Source organism: Suricata suricatta, chromosome 1, assembly GCF_006229205.1.
Source record: "Suricata suricatta isolate VVHF042 chromosome 1, meerkat_22Aug2017_6uvM2_HiC, whole genome shotgun sequence".
Classification (NCBI taxonomy): Eukaryota; Metazoa; Chordata; class Mammalia; order Carnivora; family Herpestidae; genus Suricata; species Suricata suricatta.
In genome coordinates, this window is record NC_043700.1 from 31085267 (window position 1) to 31109091 (window position 23825).

Below are 23825 nucleotides of genomic sequence, written 5' to 3' on the forward strand. Positions count from 1 at the left end.
CAATTCGAATTCCCCTCCCTCCCCATCCCCCCATGTGCCGTCTCCCCTCCTGTAATCCTATTTCAGACAATACCACGTGGGTGACCCAGATCCTTAAACCCTTTCCTGGCTGAGCCTTATGCTTCAGTGAATTGTGCTTGTCGCCTGTTGTAACCCACTTGTTCTAACTGCTCCTTTCCCCACCCCAACTCATGGGAGGTAACGGCTTGATGAGCTATAACGTTCTTTCCAGTTACTGCTAATCAGTCCCCCAACCCAACATCCTCGCTTATCAATCCACACTGTTTAGAGATGTACGACAGTCCCCATGTGGTTGTCTTTTCCACAACAGCATCATCCAAGACCTTAAGACTGAGTACTTAACCTTGACCAGTCTCCGACTTGCATTCCAGAAACCTGCCCTCTCTGTGTTGGACACCCACCAAGGCTCCACTGTGTAAATAAAACTCTGCCTGTTTTCTCACAATCTACACAACTTTTCTCAAACATTAGTGCCTTGCATGTAAGAAAAAGTGTTGGTTCCTGAGCAATGTCCCAGAAATACAGACTCAAACTCTTCATTGCTGGTGTCCACAAGTATAATTTTGGATAGTTTCCCAAAGATTTAAGTTTCAGGACCACTTAAGCACCTTTGAGGAATCTACTGTGATAAAGAGAAGATTCTGCTTAACTTCTCTCTTCTTCCTCTCTTCGGCTCTCCACCCTCTATTCTCCCTTTCCAAAAGTCTTTTCTTAAATCCCACATGGCAGTTATGGAACGAAAATCCTCAGGTGACCTGGTTGGGGTTGACTGATGAGCCACCCTGGCTTTCAGGGGCCCATTTCTGTGGAAGGTTCTATGATGTCACTTTCCTGGGGCTTATTTGAAAGGTCTGGTCAGAGTAGGAAAATGAGACCAGTGTCTGACTCAAATAAAACAACAGAAATAATAAACCCAAACCCTGTGATTTTCATCCACAGCAATGTTAACATTCAAGTCAATATAGGAGGGTTTTAATGAAAAGAGAAAAAGAAAACCATAGTTAACAGTGTGTACTTTCTTGGGTAGGAAACTGTAGGAGGCTGGAGCTACCTTGTTTTCTGAGCTCTAATTTTAAGACTAAGTATAGCTTCCATCTATCTGCCCTTTATGTCTATTCCATTAAAATATGATTTAATTATGTATCGACCCAGGGTCTGGCATAGTAAAACTATCATTACTCTCCTGCCTGCATTCCTGAGTGATACACTGGGTAAAGGTGATCAAACCTACATTAATCTATAATATAGACCATAAGGAGCAAAGGCGGGAGCCATAATTATCAAGCGCAGCATGGCAGACAACAACAACAATGAAAATCTCACCTCGAAATATGGAGCTGGTTGTTTTCCTTAAAGAGAGTGACACATTCCCAGTCCAGCGTCAGGTCAAGATACTTTGAGAGAAAAATGTGCAGAGATCCACCTCCAGATCTGCAGAGGTTAGCTGTTGCCACCTCGGAGCCGACCTTGTTCAGCATGACCTTCGTTGCCAGTGGTGTGCAGGTGGGTGCTGCAGAATGGTAGTCACCACGTGGCTGGCTGGTATGGCCAGTGTGGCCAAGCTTGGACCATGGCTGCACCGCCAGCAGCAGCACCCATCACCCACCAGCACACATTTATGCAGAAGTCGGCAACCCCACCGATTTCATTCTAAGAAGTCCAGAAAAATTTTCCCTGGGCCTCTGTCTCCACTCATTCATTTGTTCATTCATTCATTCATTCCAAAAAAAAAAAAACCCATTTTTGACACAGCTTCAAACTTAAGGAAAGGTTGTAAGAATAATGCCATTTCTAGCCATCCCATACTCATATTCACCAGAGTTGACATCTTACCAGTTTGCTGTCTTCTGTTCTCTCCCCCCTTTTCATATGTGTACTTGTGTACATATACACACAAAATACATATCTACACACTCACACACAAATGCATATATATTCTTTTAACCATTATGAACAAGATGTCCTTTTGCCCCTAGCTACTTCAGTGTTATATCCAAAAAAGAAATTATCTTACGTAACTACAGCATGATTCTCAAAATCAGGAAATTAAGATTGTCACAATTCTATTATCTACCCCACAACCTTATTCATATTTCTATTATCCGAATAGTGTCCTTTGTATCTACTGCCATGTGCCTTTTAGTCTCCTGTAATCTGGAGCAGTTCCTAAGTCTGTCTCTATTTTATGGCATGGACAGTTTTAATTTAAGAGTACAGATCAGTTTTTTTTGCACAGTGTCTCTCAATTGGGGCTTGTCTGATTGATAGTTTCCTGTGATTAGACCCAGGTTATATGTTATTGGCAGGAATGCTAATAGATAGATGCTAAGTTCTTTTCACCGTGTCATTTCAGGAGATATGTTCTCTGTCCATCAATCCCATTGCCAATAGTGACTTTGATAACTTAGGGTAGGTGCTGTCCATCACGGTTCTGCGCTATAAAGTAGTATTTTACCCTTTGTAAATACTTGTAAATACTTTGTGAGAAGACACTTTCAAACACTATGAAGAGTTCTTTATTACTTTCAAAACACCAAATATATTACCACCCATTCATAATTCCTGACTGAATCAAGTATTAATATGGTTGGTTACCACATCATTTCCAATATTTGTTAGCAGGTTTTCTGTTGCATAGGACCATTTTCCTTTATTCATTCACATCCATATATCTCGAGTTACGTTATTCAATGGGTTATAATCCTATACTACAAATATTTAGTTTAATACTCAAAATGCTCTGGTTTTTGACCAGTAGGAACCACTTCAAGCTGGCTCCTCTGTCCTTCTCAAGAAATATTTCTGAGTGCTTATAAGTGGCATATAGTCAGTGATGAAAATGGAAAAAAAAATCCCTGACCTCATAGAGCTTACATTCTTGCTTGTGGAAGACAAAAATAAATAAAATATGCAAATGGTATATTGCCCTACAGGATAGTAAGTGTTGTGGAGACAAATGAAGCCCAGGTTTGGTGTTGAGAATGGGCCAAAGAATGCCTCACTAGTAGGCATCACTGAGCAAAGACCTGAAGGGCATGAGGGAACTGATCTTGTCGCTGGCTAGAAGAAAATTTCCAGGCAGCCCCCAGCACTCTAGAACAACAGAACAGCAGTGAATCCTGGAGGGGAGAACACGTTGGCATTTTCAGTGGGATTCCACTAGTTGCCAAGCTGAGGACTGACTATAGGAGGTAAGGATGGAAGGATGGCCAACGTGCCTTAAATTCCCTTAAACAGTGCACATCTCTAAGGCCATGAAATGTTTGTTAAAGCACATCTCATTATAATGACGATCTATTGACTCAATTAGCCATCTCAAAAAAGACAGTTTCTGTGAAAATGAGACTCTTAAAGAGGCAGGAAAGGTGGGCATTCAGGACTGGAGAAGCAGAACCTCCACCCACTGAGCACTTATTAGGTGATTTTTTATGCCTTTTTTCATTTTTAAACTCTCAACAATCTTAGAGTGGGTATTATTTGCACATAAGGAAAGTGAGGCTTAGAAAGACCTGCTTTCCCTTCTGCCACTAGGGATGTGGTCTCCAGGACCAATGCTGTGAAGAGCAAAGGGAGGACACAAGTGGGACTTAGCACGTTTTTTTACTCACTTATGTACCCTGCAACTACTCTTCTCATAGTTTCCCTTTCTGGAACTAAATAAAGTAGCAATGTGAGTCTTTATGTCTTACCAGATTACTGGGCAAAATGCTCTTGTGGCCATTGGAAACACCTTTCCCACCATGGGTACCTTGTGGTTGGGGGCATCCACCCTGCAAAGCTGGCAGTTTTCCCCAGAGCCCTCAGCTGCACTGTGTAAGCAGAAATTTGAACCCATGGTCTTGTTTCCATACACTTGCCCAACAAGCCACCTGGCTACACAGTACTAGCTCTCAAATTATTGATCTTTTTATATCCATAAGTATTCATCAATATGCATGGCAGAGGGATGGAAGGATGGGTATATGTATGTATGGATGGATGGGTGGGTGGGTGGATGGATGGTTGTATGGATAGATGGATGGGTGGATGGATGGATGGATGGGTGGATGGATGGATGGATGGGTGGTGGGTGGATTGATGTGTGGATGGGTGGTGGGTGGGTATGTGGATGGATGATGGATGGATCAAACACAGGGAAAAAGACAAATAGCAAAAGTCAAACACAACCAGACTTTCCCATCTACACTAGAGTCTGTGATACACAATGGTGGTTCATATGATGGCCCTGAAGTCACTACTGTTATTCACAATGATCATTAGCTCACAGCAATTTCAGAAAAATACGTTGCTGGTTTTTTTCCTTGGAAGAACATGAACACTCCCTTGTCATATGTACTATAGGAAAACTGAAATGCCGTTGATACTGTCCTTGTGATTATTTTGCTCAGGCCCTGTTAAAGGCTTCTCTCCACAGACCTCTGTCCTCAAATGTCCTAAGTCTGTATCCATGACTACACTTGGACTCCATTTTCCCCATATCTTTACTTGGGATGTCATTAAGAGCCAACAATTGGACCAGAAATCTACTAGTGGTTAAAGGGAAGGGAAGTGCATTTGGTCACAGAGAGCAGGATCCCACATGGAGTCAGAAATTGAGGGTTTATTTTGCAGCTTGTCACTTTGACGACTTCTCTATGACCTTATGCGGTTAACACCTGCCTCCACAGGTGTGTGAAGAGCTTTAATTAATATTTGTAAACGCCCCTGATTGCCATAGGTAGAAGATGGCAGAATGGGACACATGGTTATTGAACACGGGGAAGAAAACTGGTGAGATTTAAGGTTTCTTCCTTCGCCAGAGACCAACACCCACAGACACTATTTTCACGGTAGGAGGATTAGATATAAATCTTGATTTACTTCCCTTGCACTTGTGGAAATGCCCAGTGCCTATTTAATGCAAAGCTCCTGCTCCCAGGTCCACCAAAGACTCGCTGTGCTCCGCCTCTGATTCCTAATGCTGTTTAAGTTATTACGGAAAGGAGCCTTGCTATTCATGAGTGTGAGAGTTCATCTAATTAGCTGATTTCAGTTCATTTGGCATTAAATAATTCCCCAAATTCCCATATGTTTAAACAATATGTTCAACAAGGGGGATGATTCTCTGAAAGCAATTAAATCGTTCTTTTAGGAGAGCTTGTCATCGGTCACTCGTAAGCACCCCTGCCTTTCCTGCCTGTGATGAATGCAAGCAGCAATTACACAGAAAGCGCTTAACCTTTTCTAATGGCCACTGGCAGGCATCCACATGCAGGCTGCCACTTCGTGTGGCTTGTAGCTCACACTGAAATTTTACATCCTCCCCCCACCCCAAACCTCAAGTATATTGTTCTAGGCTGTTCAGAGAGCATTTGTTCTTGCTAATACACTATTTCCCAACCCCACCCGCCTCGCTTGCCTGCTCGGCTTAAAGGTAAATGCAGACCTATCGTCAGTGCACTCAGAGCCCTGGTTGTATGGGAGGAAGGGTCCACTTTGGACTATGGTTGCCTAGGTGGAAAACTGAATTTTTTAAATTCATCTTCAGGGCTTTCTGGAGAAGGAGGGGGATGCTGTTCTTCACATTCAGGTCTGTTTTAGATACAGTGGATAGAAGATTCTCACCCCCTTAAATGCCTGGACTTCTTTTGCAGTGGTACAATATGGATCATGAGCCACGGGGTGGCCATTCCTATTTTGAGAAAGAACAAGCAGTATCAAATAAAGTAATTCAGAAATTAATAACATGTCAAATATACTTCTAGAATTTTATCTGTTTATACAAGATTGTGGAAAAGGTGGTATCTTTTAGTGCTAAATTTCATCTTTATCTTGCTCAAGGGGTTGCTTTTTTGATGAGGGATAACCTAGTTAAATGCTCTTTCTAGGTCGGGTAAGAGAAAACTTCAGTAATAATACCAATCCTAGCTCTCGTGTGGCATTGGTCACCTGAGAGTCCTAAGTTGCTTCTTTGACTATATTCTATAACACTGTATTCTCTTACAAGTGAAAAATACAGATCTCCCTCTGCCAAAAAAAAAAATTCAATTGTTCAAAAACACATAAGCAGTTGAGGAAGAATGAGCAGACTTTTGGGTTCTTCACGTTGTTTGGGGCAGAGATTAAAACCAAAAGACAGGAGATGAAAGAAACATTCATTGAGGTGATACCATTTCCCTCTAATTAAATTTCACTTTCTTTTACTTGTTTCATGACTCTCTATTCCCACTGTGAGTAATTCACCATACAGAAAAATCTGAACGTTGGGTTTGGGTGAAATGACTTTGACTTTGGAACTAAAATAGGAAAGAATCAAAAGATACACATTTATATATTTGATGGCGCACATTTGTAACTGTCTCCTGTGTTATCACTATATTACCCGTGTGTTTGAGCATCTGTAGAAAACAAAGGGTTTCAAAAGCAGAAGTGACATACTCAGTCTGGGTGTATTTGAAAAGTTGCTTCATCCCATAAGTTGTTTTATCGCTCACCAGCATTAAAAATATTTGTAGATTGTGATGTTGGAAGAAAGGAATCGTTTCTATAAAGCTCTCGGCTTTGGTCATAGATAACGTTATCAATGAGAAGGATTCAGCAGCTGTGTGTGACACACCAGCCAGGTCTTTGCTTTCTTCTCTTCTGCTCTATATTTCTGAAGCACTAGTCATTTTGTCCAGATTTGAAACCTAAGCTAATCTCAGTCCATGTGCTTGAGCAGTTCAGGACAAATGGCTATTGCCCAGACCAGCCCTGGGCATACATGGCACCATGCAAGAGGGAATTCTGGGAAATGGTTTTGCTGAACCTGAAGAAAACCCGACTGTAACTAAATTTTCATTGAAACCTGCCCCCTCCTTGACTGCTTCTCATCCCCTTTTCCAACCATAAAGCCTCCAGTCGGATGGATCTGAGGTGCTCCTGAGTCCTGAAGTCACCTGTGGCCCCCCGGACATGACTGTCACCACGCCCTTTGCATTGACCATACCACACTGTGCAGACGTCAGTTCTGAGCATTGGAACATCCATTTAAAGAAAAGGACGCAGCAGGGCAAGTGGGAGGTAAGACCCTACTCTTCCTTTTTATAACACGGGATTTGGTGATCACCTATGAGATAGATTTAACCTTACCCTCTCTTAACATGAGTTTGCTGTGAAGTCTGTAAGCATTTTCTTGTGTTTCCCACACATCCTCAAGGTGGTTTCTGTTTTACAACATCCTCAAGGTACTGGTTAATGCTTTTCCATGGTAATGGAAAAGAGAAGCAAGAGAGGATCCGGGACTTTTCTGTTTGGTTTTAGAATACATCACTTGTCTGTATTTACTCATACAGGTATGTTACCCTTATGTGCTCATCCTTGGTCCATAAAACCTTTACTCCTGTCCTTCCTCCCAAACCATGTCCCTGTCTGAACGGGCTTTCCCTGTGGCCTCTGTGGAGATAGAGAGGAGACTCAGGACACACAGGTTGTGTTCATAAAAGAAACTTCTATCTGATTTCACCGTTATAGGGATTGGAACATGTTAAAATGTTCAGCAACACAGTAGTTGGCTAACTATTTTGCTGAGTTAATGAATGCATTGAAGATTATTGAGTGTCTGTCTCCCTTTGTGTACGAGTACATTTGAAAGAGATTCAGCACAAGGAGGGAACAGAAGAGAGAGACAAGAAAACGAGGAAGCATATGAAGAAGGGAAACAACGAGAGAGACAGACATGACAGAGATTGAGGTGGAATTACTATTTTAAGTGAAACCTCTGATTTATCCGTCCGATAGGGATTCCTTTTATGTCTGTCTGAAATCAGTTTGCATGAAAGCATGTGAGTTATCTTGCTAGAACACAATGACCTGCTCCCTCTAGCCTTGGGATCTTTCCTCCCAGGAGGTGCTTCTAGCAAAAAGAGTAAAAGGAAAATCTTATTTCTTTCAGAGAAGAAAATGCACAGTTGCTATAATGGATTACATTTACCCTGCCCAGCTATCTCTGAAACTGGCTGGTACTCTTTGTTGAAAATGCATTCTGCTATTTACTCAGTCCTAGGACAACTTAGGGCACATTTCCCTGCATGAAGTTCCATGGGCTTCATAAAGGGGCCAGGATTTGCTCTCTTTTCCATTATGTTTTCCTTTGCCTTGATTTTTACCACTTTAGTGTTTCTGTTGAACACTTCCTCACAAGCTTTTCATCCAGGTGGTGTTAGATTTATGCTCTACCTAACCAGTCACACACACCAAAGTTCTTATCAGGGAGGGGGAAATATTCTAAGTCATCTTATTGAAACCAATTTATTTAATGGTTTTAATGGTCCCTCATGAGTGAATTCAGTACAAAGGGGATAAAATACTTGAAAGAAAAGAAGTATTACCTTCAGGATATTGGAAGAGATTTTCAGAAATAGATCTTTTTCAAAGCAAAGTTTGCTTTTCACTGTTAAAGATTTTCATAAATTCGGCACTGAACAAATTACTAAAAAAAAGGAGAACTCTGGAAATTAAGTTTGTTGTAACCTATAGAATTTCGATATAACTTAATATAACTCTTCCTTAAGTTCCCAATATAAGCAGTTACAATGTATTTTGATAGAAAAAGAGCTTTAACATCCAGAAAAATAGGACAGTAAAAATATTCTGAAAAAAATTGTGTATGTCCATGCAAAGTCATTGTTAAATCACATGCTCTTTCCAAGCTGAGAGAATTTAACATGCCTTTTCCCAACAGGAAGTGATGTCAGTGGAAGATGAATCCACATCCTGTTACTGCCTTTTGGACCCGTTTGCGTGTCATGTGCTCCTGGACAGCTTTGGGACATATGCCCTCACTGGAGAACCAATCACAGACTGTGCCGTGAAGCAACTCAAGGTGGCGGTTTTTGGCTGCATGTCCTGTAACTCTCTGGATTACAATTTGAGAGTCTACTGTGTGGACAATACCCCTTGGGCATTTCAGGTCAGCCTTTTCTCTAGAATTCTTCTTTTGGTGTCATGAAAGCATGCGGTTTCCTAAAGATCAGTATCAACAGAGAATCCTGTTGCTGAGGGTCGGCATAATGAAGCCACGGCACTGGCTTGCTGGGAATACCTAATCTTGAAGTAAGAGTTGTGTTACTGTACATCTGACAATGTGCTGAGTTCCCCCAGGACATGGCGTACTTGGCACTCAAGAAGAGAGAAGGGTTAAATAAACACATATAGAGAACACTGTGTGCTGAATTATAAATGGACAGGAAGTGTACTCAGAATTCAGAAAACTGAGATCCCAGGGTGCATGGGTGGCTCAGTCAGTTCTGCGTCTCACTCTGGCTCAGTCATGGTCTTGAGGTCGTGAGTTCATGCCCTCCGGTGGGCTCTGTGCTGACAGCTCTAAGCTCGGCGCCTGCTTAGGATTTTGTGTCTCCTCTCTCTGCCCCTTCCTGACTCATGCTCGCTGTCTCTCTCTCTCTCAAAAATAAATGAAGATTTAAAAAAAGGAAAACAGAAACCCAACTGCAACACAGATATGGGAGAACAATCTCTGAGAGCCCTATGTGAACCTTCATGAACGGGTGTGACTTAGTAGCAAAAGAGGAAGAGCCACCATGTCAAGAAAGTAGAACCACATGAGCCTCAGGAACAAGAGTTATTTGATGTATGGAAGGCAGTGAGAAAATTGCTTGTACCAGCTGCAAGTTGCAGTTAGGGAACAACGATTATAAATCATACCTATCAGCAGGCAATCATATTATATCCCGGATACATAGTCTATTAATAATTAGGGCTACTAGGGCAGAGATAGTTCAAGGTTCCCTTCCATTTTGGGTACTTTCAATCATGTAAGATTCATTTGAAATTAGCTCCTGGTGAAGAGTGCGAGGTTATTAATAGCAGCAAGGATAACACAGAAGCGCCTATGTAAGCTTTGCCCGTATATAAATAGCCTAAGCCTCCTGACACACCTCATCCCAGATCCCTGCTATTCCAGTCCTGGATCATTAAGTCCATTATGCAGAGCATTTCCACAGTAACTAACTTTTAAGACACTGAACTGGAAAACTCATGTTTACCAATAGAAGCGCTACAGCGACCTGAATCCTGAGCATAAGCCAGTAAAGGTGATGCAGTGCCAGCCTGTGTTCCCGAACCTTCCCTATCTCTTAAGCAGCACAGGTCATTTTGAAAGGCACGCTTAGGGGCATCTAGGTGGCTCAGTTGGTTAAGCGCCTGACTTCAGCTCAGGTCATGATCTTGCATTTTGTGAGCTCAAGCCCTACATCAGGCTCTGTGCTGACAGCTTGGAGCCTGGAGCCTGGAGCCTGCTTCAAATTCTGTGTCTCCCTTTCTCTCACCCCTGCTTGTGTGTGCTCTCTCTCTCACACGCAAAAATAAATAAACGTTAAAAAAAATTTTTAAAGGCACCCTTAATCTATGGATGCTCATAAAAGGGCCTTTTTTTTCAGAGGGGTGCCATTTTGTAGAGGAAAGAACTTCATGGAAGTAGTTAAATCTCATCCTATGATAGATATTTGATACTCTTCATCTGCTTTTGCCACCTCTGATAAGAGCATTTTTCCAAGTTAAATACATGACAAATGTTTGGCAATCAAAAACAAAGAATGAGAGGCATCTGGTGGCTCAGTCACTTAAGCATCCAACTCTTGGTTTCCGCTCAGGTGATGATCTCCCAGTTCATGGTTTGAGCTTCGCATTGAGCTCTGCACTGACAGCTTAGAACCTGCTCAGGATTCTCTCTCCTTCTCTCTCTGCCCCTCCGTGGCTTTCTCTCTCAAACAAACAAACATTAAAAATTAAAAAAAAAAAAAAAAGATAGAGAGAGAGAGAATGCAGGGCACCTGGGTGGCTCAGTCAGTTAAGCATTCCACTCTTGATTTCACCTCAGTTCATGATCTCCTGGTTCATGAGATCAAGCCCCATATCAAGCTCTGCACTGGGAGTGGAGCCTATTTGAGATTCTCTCTCTCTCTCTCTCTCTCTCTCTCTCTCTCTCTCTGTTCCTCCCCTGCTCATACTCTCTCTTTCTATCAAAATACAAAACAAACAAAAAATGAACTGAGATCCTTACTACCACTGAATAGTTGTAAAATGCAACATGACTCAAGTTTAATGTTTAGTAATTCAGCTGGATTTTGAAGGCAGAGTCAACTAGAGGGAACATGGGGTGCCTTGGAGGAGTTCCAGCCCCCAGGCTCATGGGGTAACCCACTGCCGACCAGTGTCCCTGCGAGGACCCATTCAACACAACTGCCTGGGAAGTCAGCCCTCATAACCAGGTTGGTCTCGCTTTGACTAATGCTCATGTATATTATATACCAGTGAGTTAGACATTTGCCTGAAGAAAAACTAAGTGACTTTCAGATCATCTATTTTCATTCCTGGTGATTGCTACCAGATTCTACAACAGCTCAACTCTTCACAGATGACTATGAACTGCAGAGGAAGTCACGAAAATGAGGCCCTAAACACAGCTCTTCGAACCGCTATCCTTTCCTGTGGGTAATATACAGCTTCTTCGTCAGTGCTAGGGAAAATGGCATTCTCCCTCTAAATTGAATCCAAATATCTTTATGTCATCACTTAGAGATACTGCTTAAAACACATTAATTTTGCTTTAGAGAAATGTTTTCCAGTAGAAATCCCTTTGACCCCATTTGTCATAATCTATTTACCTCCAGTGATTCTCTCTCTCCTATTATGTCAAATAAAGCTGATTTTAAAGTTGGGTTTGGTTGTACTTGTTGTTGACAGGATGTATGTGACAGCTGTCATGAGCGGCAAAGGCCATGCTTCCCCCTGGGGTTGTGAGAGAGCGTCAGCCTTGGTTGAATAACTTTCCTGGCCCATGGAAAGATTAAAACATAACGTGTAGCTTTCTGGGACACAGTCACTTACTCTGCAGCCTTAGTGTCTGGGTTTTCTGTTTCTGAAAGCATCTGGCTTTCTGGATTTTTACTTACTAGGTGAGCATGTTTGAGACCTTCTACACAGGTTCATTTAAAGCGCCTTAATATCCGAGATCATCTGTGTCATTTTTCATGGCATCATATGTGGTATTTAATTATAGGGGAAAATTCTATAGTCACTAACCCATTAAAACCATTCCACTTTAGGAAAGCCTTAGCAACAGTTCACTTTTTGAACCTCTAGCAGACTTAACATATTAATATTAGCTCCCCAACTTGTATGGTGTGAGCTGAATATATGATATACAGTGATGACCCATGGTCTGTAACTCTGATGGAACCCTGACTTCTTAATCAAAAGTAATATGCCATTTTTCAAGAAGCAATTCTGCCAAAATTGTCTATTCTAGAATTCGCCTCCATTATCACTGTGATAGAAGTATTTGTTGTGATTTGGAAATAGATAGGAGGTTGGCTGCAATCATTGCTGTATTTATTTCAGCGGATCTTTCATATCTCATAGAAAGAACACGTAGGTGCCCAACGAGGACTGTCCTCTTCACCAAGCAAGAAGCCTGGTTGAAGATCTTGGGGACACCTTTCATTCATAACTCACTGGGAAGTTATGTCCAATAAGATATTTAAAATTTCCCCCCTCACTGGAAACCTTGGAAGGAAGGTTCTAGACCCAAGTCTTCTGTCCTCTTAGAACGAGGTGAGGGTCCGGCAGCATCATGGTCCCACCAAACAGTATTTCTTCGGAAGATTTCAGTCCCCAGACACACTGTCCCTTTCCAGGCATGCCCATGTCCCCTATACCTCCTGCCAGCCTGCTATGCTGGCTTCTCCTTTACCCCTGGGATATGTCATTTGAATAATAGTACCAGTTTCTCTGAATGACAAAAACAAAGTACTTCATACACCTCAGTCAGACATAATTTAGTTTCAGGTTTTTGAAGATTTGTTCTGATACATACATCTACAGCTATCCCTGGGAAGTTAAATTGGCTCAGATATGTTTCTGCTGTGTGTGTGTGTGTGTGTGTGTGTGTGTGTGTGTGTGTTTAATAAAAACCTGCCCGAATGCGAGAGAAGAGTAAGAGAACACCCAATGACTTCTGTCTTTCCTCCTCCTGTGTTTTTATGATGATTAGAGCTGCCATATTTTTATGTGTGTGTGTGTGTGTGTGTTTGACATCGCCCCCTCTCAAACCAAAGGTTGAAGAATGATGGCATATTTGCAAAGCAGCAACATTTTAAGACTTAGGTCTTTGTTATTGTGTTTTATTTCTTTCCCTCTCCCCCACCACACACATGTGCACGCACGCATGCACACACACCCACACACACCCACACACACACAGTTCAAACAAACCTCGACATAGGGAAAGCAAGGAATTAAGCACTTGCCCCGTCTTAGAAAAAAGGAAAAACGACTAGTTTTCTTCTCCACTGCTCCCAGCCCTCCTATTCAGTACCTCTCTGTACTCATTACTTACTTGGCATTAATGTGGATTTAGAATCTAATTTCAAAGGATTTCCTCCAAATGTAGTTCTTGTGTTTATCAATAATGCAACCTTGGGAAATATTGTTCATGTAAAGCATTTAAAGGCAAACACCACAGCGACACAATTTCTTTATGTGTGTGTGTGCGCGCGCACATGCTGAAGTTCAAACAGTTTTGTCTCATAAATATGTAAATTCAGCCTGCCTGTTTTAGTATCCCTGAAGTGCACCTGAATATTGCTGCCTGTCTCATTAAATCAACATAAAGCGCTCACTGAGGCACAAAGCCCAGGTTTCTCTTGGCCACAGCTCTGGGAACTGGGTGACTAGCAGCCCCCAGTGTGAAATGAGGAGGGAGACAGACTAGAACCACGACCAACAATAGCCTTTGGGTATACTTTATAGCCACAAAACTGGCCAGAACCTATTTTCTAGTTTAATTAATGCAGGTATCAATTTAATAACAGAACCAGAGATTTACCATAAGGTCCTTGCCATATAGGAAGCAGATAGAAAAACTCAAACGAGGATCACGCCTCCCCGGGTGACTCCCAGTCGGCTCAGCAGACCTGTTTGTATCACTGACTCTCAAACTCATCTGGGCATCAGAATCATCTTTAAAAATACAGAAGTCAAGGCCCAGCCCTGAGGGGACTATGGTAGGTTGCGGGCCAAACTGGGAACTCTGTGCTAAGTATAATTTAATCTATTTGGGGAGTGTTTTAAAAACGTGACCTCAGGAGTTTGTTTCTTTAACTCTGAAGCCAGTTGTGCCTTGACAAATAGATAAATACAATGATTAGTTCATTAGTGAGCTTCTTCGTTTTAATAATTGCTTGTTTTGTTACAGAATAACTACAATTGCTTATTATTTTGTGCAAAATCGTTAATTGTAGATAGTTGGTTCAATGTGTGAGGATTAAACCAAACTAAACACACACACACACACACACACACACACACACACACACACAAATAAATCATGGTTGTATTTAAATTGGGGGCCCCAAAGCAGAAATGTTTAAAAGGCACCCTTTTCCTCTGTGTAATTATAAATAGACATCTATTAAATTTCTAACGTTCTCCCTTCTGCATTTCAGGGAATGCTTAGACAGTATATAGAAGAGTAGGGCAAATACAGATGGACTTATGTCATTTTTAAATATATCTTACACCAGTGAAAAATTATTTATGGGGTGTGGTTAATAACAGTCTGACTTTCACATGACTCTAAAAAAAAATTGAGCGTAGTATTAAAAAAGGCAGGGAAATGTAGGGAAAATACTGGACCATAGTCAAGTTACCCTGTTATAGTCTTAGTTCTGTCACTAACCCTATAACTTTAGGAAGGTGACTTTCTTTGGGACTGGGAGTGGGCTCCATATTTCCTTAAGTTTTTTTAATGTTTATTTTTGAGAGAGAGAGCATGAGCATGAGCAGGGGAGGGGCAGATATAGAGGGAAACACAGAATCCGAAGCAGACTCCGGGCTCTGAAATGCCAGCACAGAGCCTAATGTGGGGCGCACACCCACAAATGATAAGATCATGACCTGAGCTGAAGTCAGATGCTTAACTGAGCCACTCAGGCGCCCTTCCATATTTTCATCTGTAAATAAGGTATATGGTGACTTAAAACTGAAGTTCTCTTCTACTGTGATGATGCTGTGTAGTTTCTAAATGTTAAAATAGCTCGCTTTCCACTAAGGAATGTGTGACCTTGCACAAGGCCCTTCATCTTCTGACCTCAGTTTACTTCTCTGTACATTCAGGCAAGTTAGATTTTTAAAGGAAAGGGGATTTAGAGATCCTAATCAAGTATACTTTGAAGATTCCACCCTGTTGTTACTCTGTGGCTTTAATGTGGTTTTAATAAGCACACTTCTTATTTGTGCTGGTTTCTAATCTCACACTAGAATTTGTGAAACAGAGGTTAACATACAGCCACACGCTATTTTGCTTGCCCCTGAATAAGCCCAGCTAAGGAATAGAGGCCTAAAGAAAATAAGCAAGTTGCCCAAGACCACATGGAAATGTAGTTAGAATCCTGTGCTTCCGTGTTCAGTTTACAAGATTCATACTCTTCATAGTATATGTAGTGTCCAGAACCTTCTTATACACCTTAACATCTGAGCATCCGTGCTCTAACATAAAATACAAAGCCCTTAGCCCAGCAAGTGAGAATTCATGATTTGGTCACTGCCCTACGTTTTCATCATCTCTAGCCACTCACTTTCGAGCCAAACCTAACCCCGCCTGCCTCATCTGCGTCCTTCTGTGTATACCCCGCTCACCGCTCACCGTGTGCACCCGTTCCTTTTCCTGAGGCTAGCCCTGTACTTACTTCAAGGCTCAGCTCAGATACCACCTCATCTGTTACTTTCCCTTATGTTGATTTCCTGGCCTCTCCTCCCATCTGGTTAGGCTATCCCCCTCTGCCTTCCCTTAGCCTCCGCGGTCTACCTGTATTTGTAATATGCACATACTATATCATAATCATCTGCCTGCTGTTCTGTCTCACTAGACTGTGAGCCAACTGGTGGCAGACACAGTTTTATTTCTGTAGAGTCCCCATCAAGCATAGCTCTCCACTGGACACTCATTAAATCTCAACAAGGAACCGATGACCAGCATCTGTAAAAGGCCTCAAGTAAGCATTTGGAATGGATTCCCTCTCCTCCCCACCCTGCCATGTTCCGTCCACTTTTTCAACCCCCCAATAGATGCCGGCCACCATGTTGTCATGCCCAACTCCTAGACCCACAATGTAAGGAATTAACCTAGCACTGCTCTGTTCAGTACAGTAACAACTAACCACATGTGAATATTTAAATTTAACTTGATTTAAATAAAAAATGTCATTCCTTACTGGCTGTAGCCGTATCTCAAGTGCTTAAGAGCCACTGTGGCCAGTGGCTACCACATTGAGCAGCACAGATACAGAATATTTCCAACATCACAGAGAGTTCAGTGCCGGCTTAAGAGCCCCCAAGAAACACCCCTCTTGCTAAAATAAAGCAATGGAGACAATGACCTTGGAATTGAATCATTTAGTCCTGAGAAAAGATACTAGCAATCGATTAACAGTTACATGTACGTGATGGATAAAAACTGGAAGGCTGCGTCTTGCTAAGAAAGGTTTTCATTACTGTTCTTCTGTATATAGACAAGAGTCAGAAGAGATAACCTTTGTAGCTGCTTTTACTCCCTGTTAATTGAAATGTAAGTTTTAAGTTTTATTGTATTTACAAGCCTATTTACCTGACTTCTCACAATCTTTTTTAGGATCTGGGAAGATTATAGGACATAATTAAAGGATCTCAGTTTTCTTATTTATGGTAACTCTGCAAGGGAATTTATAAGTCCATTAATGGTGATTTTAAGAAATAGATTTAGGGAGCTCTCTTATCTCCAGTAACACTACCAGCCTCACCCCAGTTGTAGTTTAGCTGTTTACAGAATTGGTGTCTATTGTTTGATTTGGCTTGTCATCTCTAGTGTGATTCTAAACACCACAGATTCAGAATGAATTAATTGTTTTGCTCAATAGAATGTAGTGAATGGTGTTTGTATTAAATATAATTATAAAGATTTCTCAGCAAAAGATACAGGAGTGTTTATCTTCTAGAACCGCATTTCTTTTTTTTCTGAGCTAAGACGAACTTGATAAAGAGCTTACTTTCTCTTGGCCTTTTGGCCTAACTTTTATGAACATTACTACAAATATATATGATACATGCGTCCTGTAACATCTATTCTGAACCGAAGAATAAGCATTACATAATGCCTGTGTTAGTGACAAACATGACAGCGCGGGTGGGACACTGCTCTTACTGTCGGTGGGAAATGTGAATCCAACCCTTGATTATAGTCTTGGCAGATGAAATTCACACAACCGTAGAAACTCTACGGTATAACTGTTTGCTTGGGGTGGGGGAGGTCGAGTTTTAAAGAAAGGAATGGCCTGTTTAGAAGCCTAAGCAACACAAATAATGAAGAGCAACTGTTTTTTCCTACCCAGATCCTTCTGAGTCAGCAGCTTTTCATCCTTAGTCCTGACCTTGCAAGGCTAGAGGGGTATACAAGAAGTGTGTGTCTTTCATGCTGTCTATTTCTGGGAGACACCTGGGAGTGAGCATGCCTACCTATGGAAAGAAATGTGGCAGAAATTGAATACTTCACTGTTGTGCCTCTTTTCTCTTTCCTACCCTATAGGAAGTGGTTTCAGATGAAAGGCATCAAGGTGGACAGCTACTGGAAGAACCAAAGTTGCTGCATTTCAAAGGGAATACTTTTAGTCTTCAGATCTCTGTCCTTGACATCCCCCCGTTCCTCTGGAGGATTAAACCCTTCACTGCATGCCAGGTACGGGCCAGATGGGCTGCTAACAGAAATGGCTTTGCTTTAACCTGCAAGCACATCACAAACCCTGGTGACGGTCCTCTTGACTAACCTCCTCCTTTAAAAGTAGGGATTTAATCTCAAAACTGTCACAGAAATGCAGCAGTTTGGGCTACACACAAGGAATTAATCACATTGTCATAAACTCACGGGTTTCTAACAGGTGGGAGAAAAAAGTGCATGATATCAGGTAATGGGAAATTTCTCCCACCTAAGGGCGGTTGGTTTGTTTTGATGAAAACCAGTTCATTGCGAGACATGGTTTTAATCCCAGTCAGCAATGAATGATCTGGATGTCAGTCCTTCTAAGGGTGACAGCTGGGAATGTAGGGAGTCCTGGCTGGCCAGGTAGGAACAAGAGATTTTGTCCTGAATATAGGAAGCACTTGCTGCCATGTACGTTGGGCAAGGTGGGAAGAAGAAATTATGAACTGAGAGGCAAAGAAAGAATAATGCCTCTTAGAATCCTTTTACAAATATATAAAGATATTTCTATATTATTGTTCAAGAATCCCTGTATAAGAGAAGTTTAAAACATTCCAAAATGACTTAGAGTGTTCCTGGGTGACTTTTAGGGAATTTGAGTAATTGCTTTGCAGAGAAAGATCTCTTATCCCCGTGGCACCCTGCCACCGATTTCTCTAGAAATTCCCCATAATGAGTACCATCATCATAAGCAGCAGGGTGGTCTACAATAGTTTCTTAAGCCCTAGTCATCTGTGCTTCAGGTGACAGGACATGTCCTTAACTTTGGAAAAGCTTCTGGTTGACTCGTATTGATCTAGAATCACAGGAGGCCTTCAGACATCTTTGTTGTGTCCATCAGCACAGCCTGCAGAACCCTGCAGGGTTTTAACCTTTCCATCCATGCAGCATTCATTAAAAAAAGAAAAGAAGAAACTTGCACAAGGTAAACCAGCTTGTCAGAATGGGAACAAGTCAAATCACAGACAGAAAAACCTTGGCAGAGCCAAGAGAGCTAGAAAAAAGTTGAACCACCAACCCTCTTGCCTTTGAAAATCCAGTTTTCAAATTGGACAAGGCTGTATTTTGCTGTTTACTTCACAGACTTATTGTTACCTGGGGGATTGCCCCTCTGTGTCCTCTTTTAGGGCATTCGGAGCAACAAGAACATCTTTCATGGCGCCCAAACAACTTTTTGGGCACATTCAGTGAATGTCCCTCTGGCAATAGGTTTTTTATGAATGATTTATATTGTTTATGATGTTCTAAGACGTATGTGTCTATGTGTCTGGGAAAGCCATATTCCAAGCTTCCAGTTCAAATTGAACTTCAGGACAATGTTACAAGTCCTGTAACATGATAGTCATGTAAATTCCTCTGTATTAATCTTTATAGGCTTAAAGGCAATATTCCAGTTGATCTAATGCAAGCCACTCAGTCCAAAGTAACTATCCAGTTCAATGTTTAGAGATGAAAACTCGGATCAAAGAACCATAATCTTGCACCAGCACTTAACCAATAATTCCAACACCAGGGATGCCAAGGAGAGCCCAGAGCAGGAAAGGCATGAGGAGCTAAGAGCCTGTGGACCTCAGAGGATGCAACAGGGCCAGCAAAAGCCAAAGGGCATTGGCTCACAAGGAAACCCAACACGCTTTCCCGCCAGGATGGATTGGAATGCCTGGACATTGTGAACATGGATAAATATTTGCCTTTTGTAATTGAGCATAATTTGCAAGAGTCTTGGAAGGCTGAGAAATAATTTAATTTTCTCTGCACCAGGAGATTTGCCACTGAGTTTTCATTTCCACTTCATTTTACCTACCCACAAATGACTTTCTGCTCCATTCTTCCTCCCCCCCACCACCACCCTAGCCACCCATTTTCTTGCCCCCTCCGTCACTGAAATCCCCTAGCTTGCATGAATACATATTCTGTTGGTCTTAATGGTCATGCTGTGTCTGCTCCAGGCATCAGATGTTAGCACTTTGGGGAGGGTTTGTGTTCATCCTGCTCAAACCTCATGTAGAACATGATGTGCACTGACAAACTTGCCGTGGATAATAGAGAATGGCTTTTCATTAGGGCTTAGTGGATAGGAACTAACCAAGAGCTATTACAGAGACAGAAAATCTCACTCTTCCTGACATCATTTATAGGTCTCTCCTTCAACTGGTAAATCTCCCTGTCATCTTCTGTCATCTTCCAACTCAGCGCATGGAAGACCTCTGGGCTTCTTCTCCCCCTTTCTCTAACTTCAAGTCAGGAATCGGAGAAGTGACATATTCCAGTTGGTACTCAAAGCCTCCTCTCCTAAGAAACCTTACTTTCTTCTTCTGGGAAAGGTAGAGTTTACCAAGAATTTTCAGGCCTGGGAGATACCCACTGACAAGAATATTTGCCCTATCAGACATCAATCAACTGCATGAGAAATGTTTTTAGACTGGTATGAATTGGGGCACCTGGGTAGCTCAGTTAGTTAAGCGTCCAACTTTGGCTCAGGTCATGATTTCACAGTTAGTGAGCTTGAGACCCACATCAGGCTCTGTGCTGACAGCTCCGAGCCTGGAGCCTGCTTCCTATTCTGTGTCTTCTCCCCTCTCTGCCCCTCCCCTGTGCACACTCTGTCTCTCAAAAATAAACAAACATATAAAAATTAAAAAAAAAAAAGAATGATGTGAATTGAGATTGGACCCTGAGCTGCGCAAGGAGACCCTGTGTATAGACAGACCAACTGGCTTTGAAATCGTGTTGGGTTAGGTTCTGAAGGATTACAGTGAACCAAACGCTGCACTACAACCCTTATTGCCCATGAGACCAGTTGATGGGTGGGCTCTGGGAAGGTCTGTGAGTTCTTAGGAGAGCTGGTTACAGTGGCACCCTTTGACCTTGATCCAAAGAAAAGATGATGCCCACAATGCTAGGCTCCCTCCCACAAAAATACAAGCATTCCTTCTCTTCTTCTCAGTCTTTAAGACATGACCACAGTGAGAGATAATGCTAATGTCCCCTCCACAGATTTAACAAATCTCGCCCAGGAGGTCAATAACTCTGCTCTCAATCAGTTACCAGGATCTGGGCACTACTTAATCATGCGTTCCACTATTTCTTGCCGATTGTAGGATAGAGAAGCTGCAATAAACAGTATATAATATTATTTTTTTTAATCCTACAAAACACAAAGTCAGGCTTTCACTTCCCCAGGATAAAAGCAGCTGTCTCTTCAGCATGCTTTTTGTCTTGGGGAACCCAGTGTCTGTCTTTTGCTAGGATGTGATTTACATTCTCTCCATCTGCTAGGAACCTAATTATAATGGGAATCAAAATGAAAACATTTCTGGAATTCTTTAAACACCCATAACTTTGCTACACTTGGTCCTCCCGTATTACTTGTGACAACATTCCTCTTAGCTCAGTTAGCATCTTGATAGTTGTTTTTTTTAATAAATAAAAGCAAAGATGATGGCCCTGAAAACACACTAATTTCAGTGCTTCTAATTCTATTACTTTGATGTTCCATCGAGCACTATTGGCAGTTGCTACTCAAGCCAATATATATATAATTCTTTTGATACAGTCTTAAAATCAGATTTTTCAAATGTTTTGATTATGTGCAGTGGAACACAAAGAGAAAAGAGGACCTTGTTGTGCTGATTCTCATGTCTCTGTGCGAGGAAAGAAGCGTTATTATACTCTCTGCAAGTGGGCATTATTTTCTTACCTTTCTCACAGTGTTTCCTGGAGAAAATATAAGGAATGTAGCAAACGATACCAGAGAGGACACTTTTCAAAAATAAATGGTCAGTGCTGTTGTTGTGGTTTAGGAAAGTAAGAATTATCAAGTATTCAAATCCTTGCAGAAAATAGAGGGCAATTTAAGACCTTGAATTCAGCTCTGACTGGCCCTGAAGCCCAAGAACTTCTTCTATGCTGTAACTACTCAAATTTCAGTTTAAAAAGCCAAAAATCTTCTTAGTTTTCTTAATTAGGCAAAAGCACCTATTAACCACAGAGTCCTACGTTATATTTTCTTTCATGAAAGGGGATGGTGCAGAGTAACTCTATAAAAAACATGCTGGTTTAAAGGAGAGTCCATTTGAGGGCCATTTAAATGAAATGGGACCGTAAATGGACACCCTTGAGACTATTTAATATGGCAGGCATCAAGGGGCCATATTGGGTCCCCATGCAAAGGATTCTTGTAATGAAAGCAGAGTTCCCATGTGATCTGGTAACATCAGCGCCCCCCCCCCACTCATGATTAGAAGTAAAAGAGATACTGGGATGCTATTTCCTGAAGAACACCAATCAGCTGCTTCCTGTTTCCGTCTTCCGTCAGGCCCTAACCCCCTCATTAGCTCAGCATTGCAGAGACTGAAGGCAGGATACTGGGGAGTAGGTCACTACAGTTAGCTCTAATGAGGTGAGAAGAGGATCATTAATGGAGATACGAAAATGGGAGAAGGACAGTGAATGGTGATAATCAGTTTTGAAAAGGTAGAGTTCTCAGAGATAGTAAAGGCCAAATAAAATGATTTCTAGTGACGAAGGGTATAATGTCAGTGATTGATAATAATGAGATAAATTCCAGACACATAGCTATTGGGAGTTATCCACAGGGAGGTGACAGTGGGCATCTGTGAGCAGATAGGACCCTGAAGAGTTTAGTAAGCAGAGAGAGAAGTGTTGGAGGCTGAGATACAAAATAAGGGTTGTCCCACAGGTTACAAAATGGAAGAAGCCTTAGGAGGAGAAGCGTGAAAAGAGTTGGGTTGGACAACAAGAAGAAATGGTCAAATTTGTAAACACATATTATTTCTTTTATCTAGTGTGGGATTTGGTGCAGGTCAAAAATCATTTTCGAGTGCTGTTGGTAAAATGACTTCCTCCAAAGATTGCTGGGGGGCCTCACCCGCTGGATCTTCTCTCAGTCCTCATCTCTGCTTCTTGAGACAAAACCCCACTGCCTTTCCCTTAGTTCTGGATGAAGAACAAAGGAAACAAAACCACAAAGCCCTTATACTTCTTGCTGGGATGTGTGGTAGGGGTTAGTGTTTGACTCCCTTCTCGCAGACTCCCTCAAGTGAGAGCTTCTCTCTTCAAGTGGGCAAAAATCAGAACCCATCCCTCCTTGCTGGTCCCCCCAGAAGGCATCCCAAATCCAGATCTGTGGGACTTCCAGCAGAGAAAATTAGGAAACCATGTGCAAACCATGAAGAACTAGGTAACTCCTAGTTCCTTGAAGTGAGCAAATTGAATTTTAATCATGGCCCCTGGTCTTAAAACCCATGATGGCTTCATCACCAGTCACACTAAAGAGTATCAAACATCCAAATTTGAGACATCTTTTGCCACCTGTCAGTGTCAATATTGGAGAAAATTATATTTCTAGCAATAGATTAAAAAAAAAGAGCACCTTAATGAGATGAGAAAAGGAAAAAGGTGAAGATGAACGTTATCAGAGGCTGGGGCTCTGTGCTCATTGCCAAGAGACTTTTTAGATGAAAAAATATCAATGACTGACTTCTACCTCTACTTCACTTTATTGTAAAGCTGTGTACCTCAGCACAGGGTAATCAGTTGCAAGCACTGGCAAGTAAGGGGAGGAAAGGGTGATGTATATAGGTTTTATTATTTTCCCCCTCATTTAGTAAAAATTGCTTTTGCCACAGTCAGTTATCTGTAAGTCCCATGACAGGAGAGAATGAACCTCGTTTCTTACTGTTTCTTACTGTTTATCTTGTAAAGCGTCTGGTCGTTAGCAGGCACTATACACTTAATTGTTGACAGTTGAATTGAGTGAATGAGGAGTTGGCAAACAAGACTGCTCTGGGCAGCCTTGTGTGTTTGTGTCTCTCTCTGGGATGTGTGTGTGTGTGTGTGTGTGTGTGTGTGTGTGTGTGTATGTGATTGGCATTAGGTATGATTTTTTTTTTGCTGGATGCATTAGTGATATCGTGTTCTGTTTATACAGTTATGTGAGTTTGTGGTGTTGGGGTAAGTTCTGGTTGATCCATTCTTGGGTATAATTTTCATTAAAGTTAAAAGCTAGCATCCT

General features: G+C 41.7%; 1 protein-coding gene across 1 annotated transcript in view; it reads left to right on the forward strand.

Annotated features, from left to right (window-relative positions):
- The window catches only part of UNC5D (unc-5 netrin receptor D), a 443483-nt gene that overhangs the window by 378527 nt on the left and 41131 nt on the right, over nt 1-23825 (forward strand). The window contains exons 12-14 of the mRNA XM_029950188.1: nt 6894-7062; nt 8723-8950; nt 17618-17767. Coding sequence (XP_029806048.1) covers nt 6894-7062; nt 8723-8950; nt 17618-17767 — 547 coding nt within the window. The remainder of the gene's footprint in view (nt 1-6893; nt 7063-8722; nt 8951-17617; nt 17768-23825) is intronic.